Source organism: Cordyceps javanica, chromosome 7 (genome assembly GCF_051103115.1).
Source record: "Cordyceps javanica chromosome 7, complete sequence".
Classification (NCBI taxonomy): domain Eukaryota; kingdom Fungi; phylum Ascomycota; class Sordariomycetes; order Hypocreales; family Cordycipitaceae; genus Cordyceps; species Cordyceps javanica.
Genome location: NC_139301.1, coordinates 200,850 through 217,016, shown reverse-complemented (window position 1 = coordinate 217,016; position 16,167 = coordinate 200,850). Strand labels below are relative to the sequence as shown.

The 16,167-nt window shown below is 55.6% G+C and overlaps 4 protein-coding genes across 4 annotated transcripts; 1 reads left to right on the top strand and 3 right to left on the bottom strand.

Moving 5' to 3' along the window:
* Nucleotides 1-2,544: 2,544 nt before the first annotated feature.
* Nucleotides 2,545-3,864, bottom strand: V2A60_009589 (protein-lysine N-methyltransferase; the record flags this gene model as incomplete). The annotated part of the gene is made up of 2 exons (XM_083260854.1): nucleotides 2,545-3,498; nucleotides 3,628-3,864. The coding sequence occupies 2 exons, from the start codon at nucleotides 3,862-3,864 to the stop codon at nucleotides 2,545-2,547; spliced, it is 1,191 nt and encodes a 396-aa protein (XP_083116980.1).
* Nucleotides 3,865-4,271: 407 nt separating this feature from the next.
* Nucleotides 4,272-5,310, top strand: V2A60_009588 (40S ribosomal protein eS24; the record flags this gene model as incomplete). Its single annotated transcript, XM_083260853.1, has 3 exons — nucleotides 4,272-4,354; nucleotides 4,818-5,065; nucleotides 5,231-5,310. 3 exons carry the CDS (start codon nucleotides 4,272-4,274, stop codon nucleotides 5,308-5,310), a joined length of 411 nt encoding a protein of 136 aa, XP_083116979.1.
* Nucleotides 5,311-6,732: 1,422 nt separating this feature from the next.
* V2A60_009587 (uncharacterized protein) lies at nucleotides 6,733-7,284 on the bottom strand (the record flags this gene model as incomplete). The annotated part of the gene is made up of 1 exon (XM_083260852.1): nucleotides 6,733-7,284. One exon carries the CDS (start codon nucleotides 7,282-7,284, stop codon nucleotides 6,733-6,735), a length of 552 nt encoding a protein of 183 aa, XP_083116978.1.
* A 2,439-nt stretch (nucleotides 7,285-9,723) lies between these two features.
* Nucleotides 9,724-15,395, bottom strand: V2A60_009586 (GTP cyclohydrolase II; the record flags this gene model as incomplete). The annotated part of the gene is made up of 3 exons (XM_083260851.1): nucleotides 9,724-13,321; nucleotides 13,383-13,660; nucleotides 14,304-15,395. 3 exons carry the CDS (start codon nucleotides 15,393-15,395, stop codon nucleotides 9,724-9,726), a joined length of 4,968 nt encoding a protein of 1,655 aa, XP_083116977.1.
* Between the last annotated feature and the right edge of the window lie 772 nt (nucleotides 15,396-16,167).

Sequence of the window (16,167 nt, the reverse complement as noted above, 5' to 3'; positions counted from 1 at the left end):
GCCCCTCACCACAATGGCATGTACAGAGTAGCCATTTATCCTAGCCCCAACAATTGATCGTCGTCGTCGTCGTCGTCGTACTGGTCGTGGCCGCCCATGCCGCCGCGCTGCATCCCAGAAGAGCGCACACGTGCTGTCGTGCATTCACCGCCTTGCCCAGTCCAGCCGCAAACCCGTCAGTCAGGCTTGCATGCTGCGTCCAACGTGGACTTGTGCTGCAGCCAGCGTGCATGAGGACTACCGGCATTGTTCACATGGTCTACTTGATTGACATGGCCATTTGGCGGTTTGTTACTCTTTCGGCTCACACGGGGGGGACTTTGTTTCTTTTCCCGCTCGCTCGCTCAATCTAGCCTGCGGCGGCACAGGCAGGCCCTCCACAAACTGTCCTACTCCAACGGCCACGCCCTCGTCTGCGTGCACACCTCGAATGGAAACAGTCCCGCAGTGAAACAGAGGTGTCCTCTGTGTTTCGCATTGACTTGCGCAGTGAACCCAACTACTCAGTACTTTTACTGCCCGAGCCCCTCGTACATAAACGCGGCCCCAGAGTCACAAGGCCCAAGCCGCCTTCTGCGCGGTGCTCAATAAGTAGCGACAAAGCGCGCCCGCCTCCACACTCCCTGTCCTTGTACTCGCTGCGACGCTGCCTCACTCACGAATACTACAAGTTGCTGGCTTGCCCAGCTTGCTTTGCCTGTAACAGCCTCCTGGTCTCCAACTTGATGCTGTGCGAAGAGAGGGTCATGGGCTTGAGGCGGCTCCTACTGGTCGCCTCATGACGGCGCTAGCTGCCATGCTTGCCGACCCCCGGCCCCCCTCTCGTGTGAGAACGTCCTGGAGCACACAAGCAAGGCATCAGGCTCAAACAGCTCCTCGCAATCTCGATCTCGTCGGCCCTGGTTTGCTTGGTGCTTGCTCAGAATGATGAAAAGCTCGTGCACATCACTGCCGTTGCATGTTTCTGCAGGGTCTCATGGAACCGGGAACCGGGACTTGCCCTACCTACCTACCCGAGTATCAGAACAACTGATTCAGGGCGTGTGTGTGTGTGTGTGCGTGTGCTTCAACACACGCCGGTAGGTCAGTAGTTGGTATGTAGGGGGAGGACCTCGTCGCCACTGCGGCGCAATCCATGACGCCATGTCTACGACTTGATGGCCAATGGCCCTGACCATCACCGCCTTGCCGAAACGTCTTTTTTATATTACTCCGGCAATATATCTGATATCAGGATATAAGGTCTATGGGTAGCGGGACAGAATACTTCCGTGGCAAGTGTTGGGGAAAATAAAGTATATGCAATTGTCCTGGGTTCGGCGACTTGCGAATGCTGTCGTCACTGGTAAGAAAGTGGCACCAAGCAAACAAGCTTTTAATTAGGTCATTCTGCCAAGATTTCAACGCTTTTTTTTCCTTTTCTTTTCTTTTCTTTTCTTTTTTTTTGTTCTTTTTACTTCCTTGGCCCTTGCTTTGTGGCCGTGGACCGGTTCGGTTGGAGTGGACGATGGAGCATATCACCAGTCAGTCGAATTCGCTGATAGTTTTCGTGGCTGTGATGTTGTGTGACGTTTGAATCGTGCGTTGTTGACGAAGCCCCATGACCTAGACCCCCTCATAGACGTCATTCGTAAAAGGCAAGCTGGCTATACTATACTATTCAGTGACAGTCACCTTTTCATGTTCATAGTCGTTGTTGTTTAGGGTAGCACACTTGCACACTACTGCATCACTCGAATTGTTTGGTATCACCGTAATTGTCCTCTCCTGCGTTACCCCACCACAATGTCAAAAAAGCATGGGGTAGAGAATCTTATCGAGAGGCGATGAATCCATTCACATCTTGGGACTCGCTGCGGTGACTGGGGTAACGTGGTGTATCTTTCCTGTTTTGTGCTTGATCAAGGAACTTTTTGTCTCTTCTCCAGGGCTTGCACACCCACCAAAACCACTACACACCACATCTCACCGCATGGCCTGCCAGCTTACAGCCAAGAACAAAAAAATAACTCATCGGGGGAAAAAATTGATTAAAAACTTTTTGCCAGATTGCTGTAAAAAAAAAAAAACTCCTCACACCATCTTGGGGTTTTTCAATTTCACAAAAGACGGGACGTTATAAAATGTCCAGGGTAGTAGGCCTTTTTTCTCGCCAGACCACTTCAACCCTCGCATGTCATGTCGTACAACATATTGAGCTGTGTTTCCTTTTCTGTACGCTGACTACTTGGTCGGGGTCTCGCTATGCATATGCTAGAGAATGACGGCTCCAGCTACTCGGTACTCCGCTTACCAAATGCGCGGAATCACGAAAGCCGTCACGAGCCGTATAATCCTTCAACAGCCGTGAGGGCCGCAATCTCACGTCCACTTCGGCGACTTACACCCACACACACACACAGTCTCCCATCCTCCTTTCCGTCACGCCCATCATTTGCAAAACCACACACCCCCTCTCCTTCCTTCTCACATGGCCCCCTTGGAAGAATCATGCTCAGCCCAGCCTCCTTCTTCTACCTTGGCAGAGAGAAAAAAAAGACATGTTTAGAATCCGCCCCGTTGCCCTTCCTTCTCGTTGGTTTCGCCCGGGGAGGCGGAATCTAGACGCTCCCTGCGTATCCTGCACACCCGAATCTCCACCGCGTCGCTGTAAAACGGCCCCGTCTGCGCCTCGCGCGGCGTCGCGGCGTAGCCGAGGTCCTCGACCGCCAGCCGGCCCGCCCGGCACGCGTCCAGGAAGACGGCAAAGGTCGCGCGGTTGCGCTGCGTGGCCGCCACGTACACCTCGACGCGCGGGTGCCGCGCAAAGAGCGCCCGCAGCGTCGCCGTCAGCGCGGGGATGACGCTCCCGTCGTAGGTGATGTCGGCGCCGAGCACCACGTCCACGTCCACGTCCTGGTCCTGGTCCTGGTCCTGACCTCGGGCGCCGCCGGCGCCGGCGAGGGTGGTGTGGCCCCATTTGAGTTCCATGGGCGTGATATTGGGCCGCGACGAGGACGAGGATGAGGATGACGCACCCGCTTCCTCCTCCTGCCGCTGTCGCTGTTGCTGCTGCTGTTGCTGCGGCAGGCCGTTGAGAAGCAGGCTGTCTGGGAGGTTGGCCAGGACGTCGTCGGAGCCGTCCGACGCGACGACGTGCGCGGACCGCAGGTGCCGCGCGCACAGGATCGACAGGTAGCCCGTGCCGGCGCCGAGCTCCAGCACGCGCCGGCCGCGCACAATCGCCGGCCGCTCGCAGAGGTACTGGCCCAGGTGCAGCGCCGCCTCCCACGTCCGCAGGCCGGTGGTGCCGCCCGCCGAGATGAGCGAGCGGTTTTCGAGCAGCGTAATGGTTGGCGGCGACGGCGCCTCAGCCTCGGCGTCGGCGTCGTCGCCGCCCCTGGGCAGCAACGACAGCGCGTAGGTCACGTAGCATTTCTGCCGCGCCGCGTCGACTTCGGACGGCAGCGGCGCGGCGAGGAGCGTGGTCAGGGCCGACATGAGGTTATCAGAAAGGGCCTACGAGGAAGACAAGACGGGATATATATTACGAATGCATCAGACGCCGCTTTCTGTCTACAGAGAATGGTGGTGGTGGTGGTGGTGGGTGTAACATGTTGTGCTCATGTCGGTAGAGGGCCAACTTACGTATTGCTCCCAGTCCTCGTCTATGCTCCTTTCAATGGCCGCCACCAGAGCCTTGAGCACGCGCAGCTGATGGCGCTGCGGCGGCGCATAGCAAAGGCGGTCCGAGAACGCGCGCTCGTAGATGGCCTCTTGCGCCTCGGAGAGCTTGAGAAATTCGGCGGGCGGTAGCGTCGGCTCGGCTTCCAACTGCAGATACTGATGGCAGAATCGATCTACAGAAGCCTGCCAGGGCGCCATGTCGACTACATGAACAGGGGTGGTTGTTCTTTTCCGACTGAACTCGCTGTGATCTATAAGTAATCTGTACGGATACACGCACAAGGAAGGACTTGGAGACGTGAGGTCGTAAACTGTGGAGACAAAAGTCCAAGATACTCTGCACCTGCTATTGGCGGCGACAAGCCCCACCCTATCAGCAAATCATGGCAGTCCACGTGACTTTCACCACTTAGTGTTAGGGTTGGACCCAGTTAAGCGACAAGGAGCCAGAAAATTCTCGAGAGGGCTCCAGTAGCGTGTGTGTGCGTGTGTTGTGCGTGCGTGCCGGGATCCTCTGATACTAGCCCTCATAATCCACGGCCCTTTTAGAATTCGCAACGCCTTTCCCTTCCACCACCAAACCCCCATCGACAAACACAGCAACCATGGCGGACAACGACAGCCCTGTGACGCTTCGCACTCGCAAGTTCATCCGCAACCCTCTGCTGGGCCGTAAGCAGATGGTCGTGTGAGTTTTTTTCTTCTTCATTTCCCCTTGCTTTCCACACCTTCCCTTCTCCCTGTCAGAGAATGGGATCATCGGTCAACGGCGCGAACAAGAAAGAAGAATTATCGGCATACGAAACTGGACGACTTGAACAATGGGATACCGTGTGTCGGATGCGAAATAGCACGCCAATGGCAACTGTGATCATGTCGCGGTTCGTGACGGCGTGGCTGTTGTTGAACCTCGCCAATGACGATTTGCCGACCAATCTTTGTTTTGTGGCTTCCCAAAGCAGACATGCATCTTGTGGCGACGCAAACGACCAGATCGACGACGCAAAAAATATAACATTACCGCCGGCGGAATCCCAATCAAGAACGACCGAAAATTCTTCTTCTTCTAGCCCGTGGCCTTGACTCCGAAACTTTCAGCTTTTTACTTCTCGTTTTGTCCGTGGTGCCGTCGCTAACCTCCAGGGTTCCAGGGACATCCTCCACCCCGGCCGTGCTGGTATCTCCAAGGCCGAGCTGTCCGAGAAGCTCGGCAGCATGTACAAGGCCCAGAAGGAACAGGTCTCCGTCTTTGGCCTCCGCAGCCAGTATGGTGGTGGCAAGACCACCGGCTTCGCCCTCGTCTACGACTCGCCCGAGGCCATGCAGAAGTTTGAGCCCCGCTACCGCCTGATCCGCGTCGGCAAGGCCACCAAGCCCGAGCGTGCCGCCAAGCAGCAGCGTATGTGCAAATCCGTGGTCGCGATGGTTGTGGTTGTGTGTTGTGGCTGGATCTGAGATGTGCTGGCTCTGTGGCCCGTCCAGACCCAACTACGGCAGCAGCAACAGACCACCGCCTTTGGCCAGTTGATGATGCTGTGAGAGATTTTGCTAACACCCCCAACAGGCAAGCAGCGCAAGAACCGTCTAAAGAAGCTCCGCGGCACGGCAAAGGTCAAGGGTGCCAAGCCCAAGAAGGAGAAATAAGCGCACACTCTGTAACAGAGGGGGATGCAAGAGGGTATGCATGGTGCTGGTGTGCCTCACCATCGATAATGATGCTGCGGTTCGGCCCCGTTTGGACGAACGGCAGCCTCTTTTCCTTCCCGGACGGAAACTCTTGGAGGAAATGCCCTCTTGCGGCAACTGGGCTAGGTGCTTTTCTGGTTCATTGTTTTTTCAGCCTTTTTTGTGTGGAAATCTCTGGCCAAATCTCATGATGTGAAGAAGAAGAAGAGGAACATTTTGTGTTTCTTTTTGTCCAAGAACTATTTTTCCTTTGTCTTTTTTTGTACTCATCCACGTCGTGACGATTGCGGGAAGGGGATAAGAAAAGAATCAGAGGAGCACAAATGATTTGAAAGGGTGAGGGAAGGGAAGAAAAAAGAAGACAAAAAAACACGAGAAAGTTGGAAGCGGCCCTTTCTACACACTCGTCCATTCACTAGCATGAATCAAATGGTGTTTTGGGGGTTTCTGCAAAAAAAAAAGTTTTAATTATGCCGTTTGACCCCGTGTTGATGTGAAGGCGTGATAATCGTTGAGGGTGGTGCTGCTCCATGGTGCGTGGTAGTGTGTGGTGGTGTGTGGTAGAGGATAAGGTAGATATTGACGGTTGCATAACAAAGGACATGTCAAGACTTGCAGCAACGCGCAGATGAGAGCAGAAGGCCAGGAAGGGCCGTTTTTATAGGCCTCTCTTTTGGAGATGGGATGGAATCTCATTCTCTTGATCAGCATGTAGCTTGCTCGACCCGTCGTGTGCTCCAGACAGTGAGTAGACAGGCAGGCAGGCAGAGTGTAAGTAAGGTAGGACAGACAGGTGCATTACCGAGGTGACAACCTTGGGCGGCATCAAAATGGGGGCAAGCGCAATCTTGTTGCAAATGATGGTGGCAATCATGTCAAAATCAATGGTATTCAATGGTATTCAATGGTATTCAGTGGTATTCAGTGGTATTCAGTGGTATTGGTTGCTTTATCAGCAAGAGCTGTCAAAGTGCAGTTGTAACGAAAGGTTTGTGGTATCTCTGGTACAAGTCAGGTTAACGCCAGCAAAAGAAGAAAAATCAAAGAAGAGAAAAAGAAAAAGAAAAAGATAAAAAAGATAAAAAAAAAAGCCAAAAATCCGTCTCTCCAACAAGAGCAAGTATTCCCCAACGCAGAAATACGCCACCCAATCATGGTCATGATAATCATATATGTCGTCATCAAGAGGAATGCCATCCTCGTTGAACAGGGAGCCAGCCCCGTCTGTGCTTTCCGATGTGTACGCCACGAGATGTTCCTAAAAGCAGGAAAAAAGAAAAAGGACAAATAATCGGCCACTCCTCTACACTACCGCCTTGGCCCCGCCATTCTCCTCGCCTTCTCCCCCGCTCCTCATCATGTCGGGGGGGGGGGAGCTTGTCACATCAGGCCGACGACAAAGACGCCGGCCAAGGCGGCGACGACGGCGAGGACGAGGCGCGCGTCGGTGACGCGGCGTCCCGGGCGTGGGACGGCGAGGACGGGGGAGGCGCCGCTGCCGTGCTTGGGCTGCCTGACGAGCGGGGTGTGCCAGCCGCAGTGCTCGCGGCCGCTCGGGGCGGTGATGCAGGTGTAGTACGTCTCCTGGCGGAAGCCCTGGTCCTGCAGGCGCTGCTGCTCGTCCGGAGCGGCCGAGGGGGCCGGGGTGACGAGGGGGGCGGTGGTGTAGGGCGGCGCCGAGGGTTGCTGCCGGGCGCGTTGGTTGACGTTGTAGTGGTGGTGATGGCCGTCGTCGTCTGGTCGTTGTGGGTGTGGTTGTGCGAGAGTGGGGAGAGGTGCGGGTTGGGCGTGGGCGGCGAGACTGGGGCTGACGCACAAGGAAAGGGAAAAGAGGAAGAAGAAGGAGAGAAAGAGACGAGAGATCAAGGTGGCGGGATTCGGTGGTGCTGCTGTTACCGCTACAGCGCGAGGTGATGATGATGACCTTGACATGGCTGGAGCTGTGGTCGATATAGGGTACTCGGTATATGCAGTCTGATCTTGCTAAAGTGGGTAGGACGTCGACGTCTTACCCTGGGGGGGGCCTAATACATGAATTAGAAAAAAAGAAATCCAAAATAAAGACGCAGAAAAAAAAAGGTTATTTACCCCGCGGTGGCGGTAATGTCTGCGCTGCGACAGTGATGACGGGAGAGGGCGGGCGATGCGAGAAACCTTATCTTTTTTCTTCCTGACAGCAGCACCAGACGATGATGGGGGGAGACGAGAAGCTTGCGGGCGAGATGAGCGAGGTTGATTTTTGAAAAAGTTGGCAAAGCAAAAACGGGCTACTGGATTGCCTGGGGGATGAGACTGGTTTAAAAGAAGAAAAAGAAGAGAAAGAAGAAGAATGATTCGGCTCGTAGGAAAAAAGAAACAAACAAGAAAGTGAACTTCTTTTGCGCTTTTATTCAAACATTTGGTTGGTGGTGGGCGAGACCGCCGTATCATCCGGCGCCCGGAGCGCCCCCCCCCCCCCGCCTCGCGTGACTGACTTTTGCGAGTCTGCTGTCTCTAGCCTCTAGGTACTAACCTTGTGCCAACTAGTTTATTTTACCCCACAGACGGGGGGGGAGTCTGCAGCAAAGTAGGGGTTCTTTTTTTTTTTTTCCTCCTCTTCTTTTTGGTAGGTCAACCTTGTTTCAACTCGAGCGGCGGTCGTAAGAGTGAGTGGTGGGGAAGAGAGAGATGAGAGAGGCAGAGAGAGAGAGAGGACAAGAGGTTCTCGAAGCTTGAAAAAAAAAGAAATCAGGATATAAGAAAAGAGACAAAACAGACTAGAAAAACAGACGAGACTTGAAACCAATGTCGCAAGTTTGTCAACCAGCCGGGAGCCATCCATCCATTCCCCCCCTCCATGATGGTGAGGTAATGGCCAAGTAGGCAGGTATCCGTAGGTACGGATAGTCATTGATTGATTGGGCTTATTATATCCATCCCCTCCCCCTCACCCACGAGTCAGACAAGAAAAGACACATTCCAACCCAATGAATGATCTCGGGATAACACTCTCCATGCTCTCCCACGACCACGTTTTTTCCCCTTCTTTTTATATATATTAATCTTTTTCATAATGAATTCCATTTTCCCATTGTCACCATCTCGCCCTGGCTTGACTACATTGATTCGCCAACAAACGAAATCGACTAGCGACAATGATGGTTTATGCGTCTTCTCCTCTTTACTTTTTTTTTGTACTTGTACTTGTCCTTTTTTTTTCCATTTCATTCTCCATCTTCTGTATCAAACAACTGGCTGCCGCTGCTTCGCGAGCTTGCAGATTAGAGCACCGCTGACTGCGCGCATAAATACACACGCACACACACACACCGCATCGAGTGCACCACAGGAAAAAAAAAAAAAAGTTCTTGGCAGGTGAGCAATTTTTCTTGGTACAAGTTATAATTTCCATCAAGGGGGTATAGAAGGAAGAAACGAGAAAGAGGAAGAAGAAAAAAAAAGGAGAGAAAGAAAACAAAATTAGGGCGGCATCAATTGCACAAACGCAAACCCGATATCCGGCCCGTGTTTAACTCTTTAATTTGTTAGGCTTTTTTTTCTTTTTCTTTTCCTTTTTCTTTTTTTCTCTTCTTTTTTAGGTTTTCTTTACTTGTCCTTCCATCCTCCTCCTCCTCCTCCTCCTTCTTCTTTGTTTTCTATGCTTTCCAAAAAAAAAAAAAAACGACGACGACGAGGAGGAGAACAAGAGGGAGGGAGGGGCAAACGACTTTGGGATCATCTAGACCACCCAAATCAAACACTACAAGGTTGTCGCGTGACAAGACCAGAAAAAGCTCAGGCGGTCAAGCCCCCCCCCCATCCACTCTCCACACCCGAGACCACCACCAAACTAACTAATCAGCCCTAACCGGTCGCCAGCACATCACCATCTCTTCCCCCGCCAAGCCTCGGCTGGCCGGGCCTTTTGACAGCCATTAGTACGCCGGTACCGACGCTGGTCCTGATACTCGTGCTGGTGCTGTTGAGCTGAAGAAAAGCGCCCATCATTGATCAAGGTACCTACCTGCCTACCTACTAGCTGGGTGCATACTGGAGGTAGGTATTTGGTACTTGATACGTAGGTAGGTAGTAGGCACGCACATCACGGTAGACTCGGCCCGCCGCCCAAGACATACATCATTGCATGAAGCCTTCTTCTTCTTTCTTTACTTGGTCTCGCGACTGGCACTCCGTCTGCAACCATCCCTGTTCAGTACTCTCAAAACCATCTCACATCCTTAGATTTACACATTGACAAAAAGTTTACTATAATTTGTACAGCGCCCAAAAAAAAAAATCCTCGTAGAGACTGAAAACTTGCTCCATCTTTGGAAAATGGGGGGTATATCCATCCTTTGTCCGCGTCGCGACGTGACACGATTTCCTCCATTATTAATAGCTTCCCCGTTCGCCTGACCGGCTCCTCAGCTTCGACCGCTGCTTCCGACTCGCCTCGTCCTCCGAGTGCAGCCCCAGACTCACGCTGCGTCGAGTCGTCGTAGCCCTGGCCGGACTGGAGCTCAGCGTAATCACCTGGCTGCCCTCGGGCACTACCCATTCCTTCTTCTTCTTCTCCTTCTTCGCCCCGGCCTGTCTGCGTGGGCTGATTCGCACGGCTGGCAGTGCTGCCGCTGCCGCTGCTGCTGTTGCTGTCTTCACAGTCGCCCCCGCCCCCGCCCCCGCCGGCTGCGTCGCGTTGGGAAACAGCGTCTCCGCCTCACCGTCAGACTCGTCGTCGTCGAGCCGCCGCATCGCCTCCTCGTACTCGGCGTCGTTGCCCCGCCCGCCCGGCAGCACGGGCAGCGAGCTCGCCTTGGTCGCCGTCGCTTCCAGAGACGGCCGCGACGACGACGCCGTGACAAACAGGTCCTCCAGCGAGTCAAACGGGCTACTGTCCAAAACTCCACCGACAGCCGCCGGCACCGCCGCCCCGGCGTCCACCAGCGTCTCAGGGATCACCGCCTCCTCGTGCTCCGCCGCCATCCAGTCGCCCACCGCCATGTCCTCGTTGCCGTTCTCGCCACTGTTTTGTGGACGAGGCGCCAGCGACGAAGGAACCACCGTAGTAGCATCGCCTTTGCCGCTCCCTGCCAACGCTTCCATCGTTGCCTTGCTCTTTTTTGTCTTCTTCTTCTTTGTCGTCGCACCCGTCGTCGTCGACTTGCGCAGGGCCGCGTCCTGGCCGTCCATCGTCGTGTCGCCGGCCTCGTCGTCTAGACTTGGCTTCCCGGAGAGAGATCCTGTTGCCACCTGGTCAGCGGCAGCTCCTCCTTCTTGACGGCCCTCTCTGGGAGACTTGGGCGCCGCGTCCTCCTGACTTGGCTGCGGTGCGCCGAATGCGGCCCGGCCCGTGTCCAGGCTGTCGCTCGCCGCGCTCATCAGTCCGTCGTCTGCTAGAGGCAGTTCGAAATGATGCGGTCGCTGTGCCGAGTGGATTGACGACGCCGAGTCGGCGGCGCCCTCTGCGCTCCCCTGAATTTCGGCGCGCGATTGCTGCGTCTCAGGCTGTCCCGTCGACGGACGGCCGCTCTTGTCTGCGCTTACCTCTTCTACAACATCAGCGCCTTGAGCCATCTCGACGAACCCTGCCGGCGCTGATCCGGGAATGAGTCGTGGTTCCATCATTTCGAACCAGGCAAGGGTCCGGTGCCCGTCGTCTGCTTCCATGTCTTCCTCCTCGTCATCCAGCACCGGTGCTTCAAACTTTTCGTAGATCCGTTGCCCTGTATGCTCGTCGTACGCGTGGTCGTTTGATTCCCGGTCACGCTTGGCCAGAACCACCTTGATGTGGTTGCTGTCAGAGCCCGGCAGCACAACACCCGTAAATGAGGCTAGCTGAGGCTGCCAGTTGGTCGCCTTTGACATGGACAGCTGCTTCCAGGTAATGAGGTTACCAGGAGCCACCGCGTCCTGTTGCAATGACACCAGTGACGTGAGATCGGAAGGGAGCGGGGGCAAATCTTCCACGACCGCAGCATCGTCGGCGTCATCGTGACCGTTGGAGAGTCCCAGCGCGTCCTCAGTACATGTATCCTTCGTCTGAACCTTGTTCTTTTCATGAGAAGCCGTCCTCGCCGGCGTATCGTAGTCCGCAACATCGTTTTCGTAGTCTTCGTAATGCTGGGATTGCCGTTTGCGCTTCCGCATCGAATTGTATTGCTGCTGCGGATCCCAACGCTGCACAAATGGGAACGGTGGCTCGCTTAGGACAATGCCATTGTGGCAGCATTCCACGGCACGGTAATTAATCTTGTCTCGCCAACTGTCGTCCTCCATGGCAGTGTCTGGCTGCGCCGCCTCTTCCACCTCCTCCACTAGTCGTTTGTTGGTCAGAGGCTTGACGCCCTTCATCAAAGCCTGCTTAATCTTCTCTTCGTCTGCTTTGTTTTTGGGTGCCCGGAGACCAAGCGCACCGAAAAGGAGTCTCTTGCTGGCTCCAGCGTTCAGGTTGAGCCTTCTTGGTGAGGGGCTTGCGGATTCGCCATTCGTGTGTGCTCCTCCCGCGCCGTTTGTCGCTGGCGTCGGCGCCTTGTCGACCGGCTCGCTAGTTGACGGCTCTAATGTCTGAGACTCTGTGATCTCAGGCTGCAGAGTCCCGCTGGCAAGTGAGCTGAGAAGAGCCGCCTTGCGAGCTTCGAGATCGGCCATGATTTCGTCGGGTGTAGAATCATTTAATGCCTCCGACCCATTGACCGAATTGCGCATTTGCTTGCTGCGTTTTCTTCTTGCGTTTCGCTTCTGTGTCCTGCTCAGACCACAGCCAGGAGCAACCGCAGGCACAAGTACCGAAGGTGTGGGTGGTGTCACGGCTTTGGAGAGTGTCTGGATCCTTGACGTAGAAATTTCCATCGGCCCGGCATCAGAGTCCTCTGAAGAGCTGGAGTCGCTCTCTGACGAATCAGAATCAGAATCAGATTCGCTGCTGATCAGAATGTTGACAGAGTCTCGACGCTTGGCAGTAGCTATTCCATCGCTCGAATCCGACTCGGAGCTTGAATCAGAATCAGAATCAGAATCAGAGTCAGAAAAGGAATCATCTGATTCGTCGTCACTACCCCTCCTTGCCAGACTTGACACTTGCGTGTAGGAAGCGCCACCCGACGAGTCCTCCGAGTCCGAATCTGAGTCACTAGTATCGTCATCACTCTCACTCTGGTCATCAAAGCCAACGTCAACATCCCGGATACCCAGGCCAACAACCTTGCCACTCTCGTTCAAGCTTGCATCCTCTTCTTCTTCTTCATCATCGCCCTCTTCTCCTCCTTCTTTTTCTTCTCGACTTTCCACGACCTCAATCAGAGGTCGAGACGTAGCTGGTTGCGCCGGAGTGTTTCCACCCAACGACTTGAGTCGCGCAGTGACAGGTGTGTTTGGCGGTCGCGACGCCGTGAGGACAGAGTCCATCATCTCGTCATAGGTGAGCGTCGGCCCGTACGATTGGGCGAGACGTCTATACGCATCCCGCACATCTTGGCTCTGGCGACGCAGCTCCTGTTGGATGATAAAGGACGGAATGTTGGGAAACGCCATGCGCAGCGCTGCCATCGAGTCCAGCATGGGCAGCAGGCCGAACCCCACATCCTCGCTCTCGCTTGACGCCTCGGAAATGTCGCGCCTGTCCTTCTTGAGCAGCTCCAGCTCCTGCAGCAGGTCGTCGCCGCCATCGTCGTCGTCGTCGTCGCCCTGCTCATCCTCGAACGAGGAGCCGCTGGCGTGCTCTGCGTCATCGGCTTCCAGCTCGTCTTTGGAGTCCCAATCGGCGTCAAATTCAGACCCGGCGTCCGAGTCGCTGTCGTCTTCGTCTTCGTCACCGTAGGCGATGCGCGCTCGTTTGCGCGGCGGAAGCTCGAGAGCCGGGCGGTCGCCGGGCACATGCAGCCAGGGTCGGCCAAAGGCGATTCCGTCGACCAGGTGCTTGCCGCCGTGGGAAATTTGATGCCGTCCGCTTCGTCGTCGTCTCTTGAGGTCGTCGCTCAATAGTGGCCGGATTCTGCGCCCCCCCAAATATGTTAGGTTCGTCGTCATTATATGACACGCGCCGCCGCACTTACAAAACTTGATCTTCGTCCTTGAGGATGCGCGACACGAGCTGAAAGTGCAGGCACTCAAAGCTCGCGCCGTTGCTGCCGTCGCCCAGCTCTACCGTGTAGTCCTCGAGGCCCCATTCGCCGCCCTCGAGGGGCACCACCTCGTTGACCTGGCCGAGTAGCTTGGCAATGGTCAAGTCATCCGAGGGCGAACACGGCCAAACGAGCTTGACGTCTGGCACGGTGTGCCTGCGAATCACCAGCCGCAGCCGGATATCGCCAAATGACATGATAGTCCGGTTCTGGTCTCAGTATCGCATACTAGTAAGTTGAGTCGAACTTTTTTTCAACAGGGCCATGGCAGGTCTGGTCGAAATGAAGACGAGTCTGTCGAGGAAAAAGGTTTGGAACTACTTGGCGACTGGCGCAGAGCCTATCGCGCTCAGTGAAATTTCAAGGTGGGGCGCGCGGTGGCGCATCAGGTGCGCATATGTAGGAGGCTACATGTGGTGTGGACGCGATGCAGCAACATCAGACGACTAGCTGTAGGAGCTGTAGGAGAAGAATCAAAAGAGGCGAATTTACGTATCAACGATTGCATGCTGGGTAGCTCGATAGCACCGCGTAGATTCAAGTGCCAGATACCGGCGTGGTGATTGTATTTAGTTTTGGTTTCTATGGTCGCGTGAGCTCGCTGCCGTAGTATTACGAGTCCAAATTGAACTCGGCAAATAAAACGCCGAAAAAACGCCATGTTTATGTGCAATGCTGTTTCCTTTTACCGTGTTGAAAAAAAAAAAAAATCACGGTGCTACTGTGACATGCCTCCCATATCCAACATGTGTCCCATTCGTTCAATCTGCGGCGAGCTTGTTAGGGCGCGATTCTGCACATTTGACAAATGGACGAGAGAGAGAGTGTGTGTGGGTGTGTGTCGGATCTTACCTTTGTCTTTAGATAACCTTGTACCTCTTCGCTTCGAAAGCCGCCCTTGCCGCGCCACGAGAGCGGCACCATGGCGACTCTCTCCTTGACAACCACCTCCCTGTTGGGGCCCTCGACGGCCCGAATCTTGTCGGGGTTGTTTGTCAGCAGCCGCACGCTGTCCTGCCCGAGATCGAGCAGCATCGCCGTGGCCAGGCCGTAGCTTCTGGCATCGGCCGGGTGGCGGAGGAGCAGGTTCGCCTCGACCGTGTCGGAGCCCAGGTCTTGCAGGTTGTAGGCCTTGAGCTTCTCGCCCAGGCCGATGCCGCGGCCCTCTTGCCGCAGGTAGATGATGATGCCGCCGCTCTCGTTATCGGGCAGGCCCATGAGGCGGGCGGCCTCGTCGAGCTGCTCGCCGCAGTCGCAGCGCGCGGACCAGGCGGTCTCGCCGGTATAGCACTCGGAATGGATCCGGACGAGCGGGGCGTCGGCCGTCTTGGCGGTCGCGGGCTCCGACACGGGCGTGTTGGGCTCGCTGCCCTCCATGCCGCTCGTGGTGCGGCCGGGGAAGAGACGGCCGGTGTAGGCGCCGCGGATCATGCGATCCATCTCCGTCTCGCCGTCGCGGGGCGCGTCGAGGCTCTTGCTGCGGATGTGCTTGCCGAATACAATGGCCAGGTGCTCCTTTTTGTCGACGTTGTTGGTGTAGAGGTGCAGGAACATCTCGGTGCCGTTGACGGTCGGGATGCGCGCACGCACAAGGCATTGCACCTCGGGCAGCGTCTCGAGCAGACGGGGCTTCTTGGTGCCGCAGCCACCCGAGGGGATCGAGCTGTCAACGGGGACGCTTCGAGGGCCCCGGGTCCTCGGCGTCTGCGTGCCGGGGGTGGCGGGCGGGGTGAAGGCCGGCGACAGGAGCGACGGCGGCGGGGGCTGGGACGAGGGCGTGTCGGCGACGGCGGCATCGGCGGGGGACAATGATAGGTCTTCTACGTGTGCGGCGGCGGCGTCGCTGTGATGCCCAGAGATGGCATCGACGGGCGCAGTGCGCGGCGAGTAGAATGCCGGCAGCTGGTGTGTCTCAGCTAGGTCGCTGGCTGCGGGAGAAGGCATGGTTGGCGTCGTGGGGGGGCTGGAGAGCCGGTGTCGCATCAATTGCAGCAAACAGCCGGCGTGCAGAGGAACGGGTGATCGTTGACAGGATGGGATTGAAAGCAGTCGTCGTCGGCGTCGTCGTCGTCGTCGGTATTATAATATGATGAGCACGATGGCATAAAAAGAAAATAAAAGTCAAAAAAAGAAAGAGTATGAGAAGAATCGGAAATCAGGGACTTGTTTCGGCTGGTGCAACTGTCTTGGGATTAGCCTTGATGCGTCTGACCAAACCTTAGCAATCTACCACCCACCGGCCGGCGTAATCTGCTAGGGCCATTAGTCATGTGCTTTTCCGCTGCTCGGCCGCACCGGCGCGGTGGCCGCCATAGAACCTCGGCGAACTGTGGGGGGCGGGGTTTTGGATAAGTGTCCCTTTTTTTTTTCTGGCTATTTTGGCACTTTTCGGACACTGGCAGCAACCAAGACAGGAAAAAAAAAAAGGTTCCTCGGGTGCGGCGGACTGTTGCTAATCAAAGCCGGCGGGCAATTAGAACAAAGGGTTGCGTCCGGCGCGGCGCGCGTTGGGCCCCCCTCAGCTGCCAGGACATGCCTACAACCCTACCGAGCTGAGCCTTTTGCCGCAAGTACCGCACCGCACATCACCGTGCGTGCACCATTCATCATGTTGCGCTTCGACGTCTGCCCGTGCACGCTTGCGCGACATTGTCATCGTCCCGGCAACGTTCTAGATCTATCTTGTCCTCTGATTTAGTCTTGTCATCTGATTCAG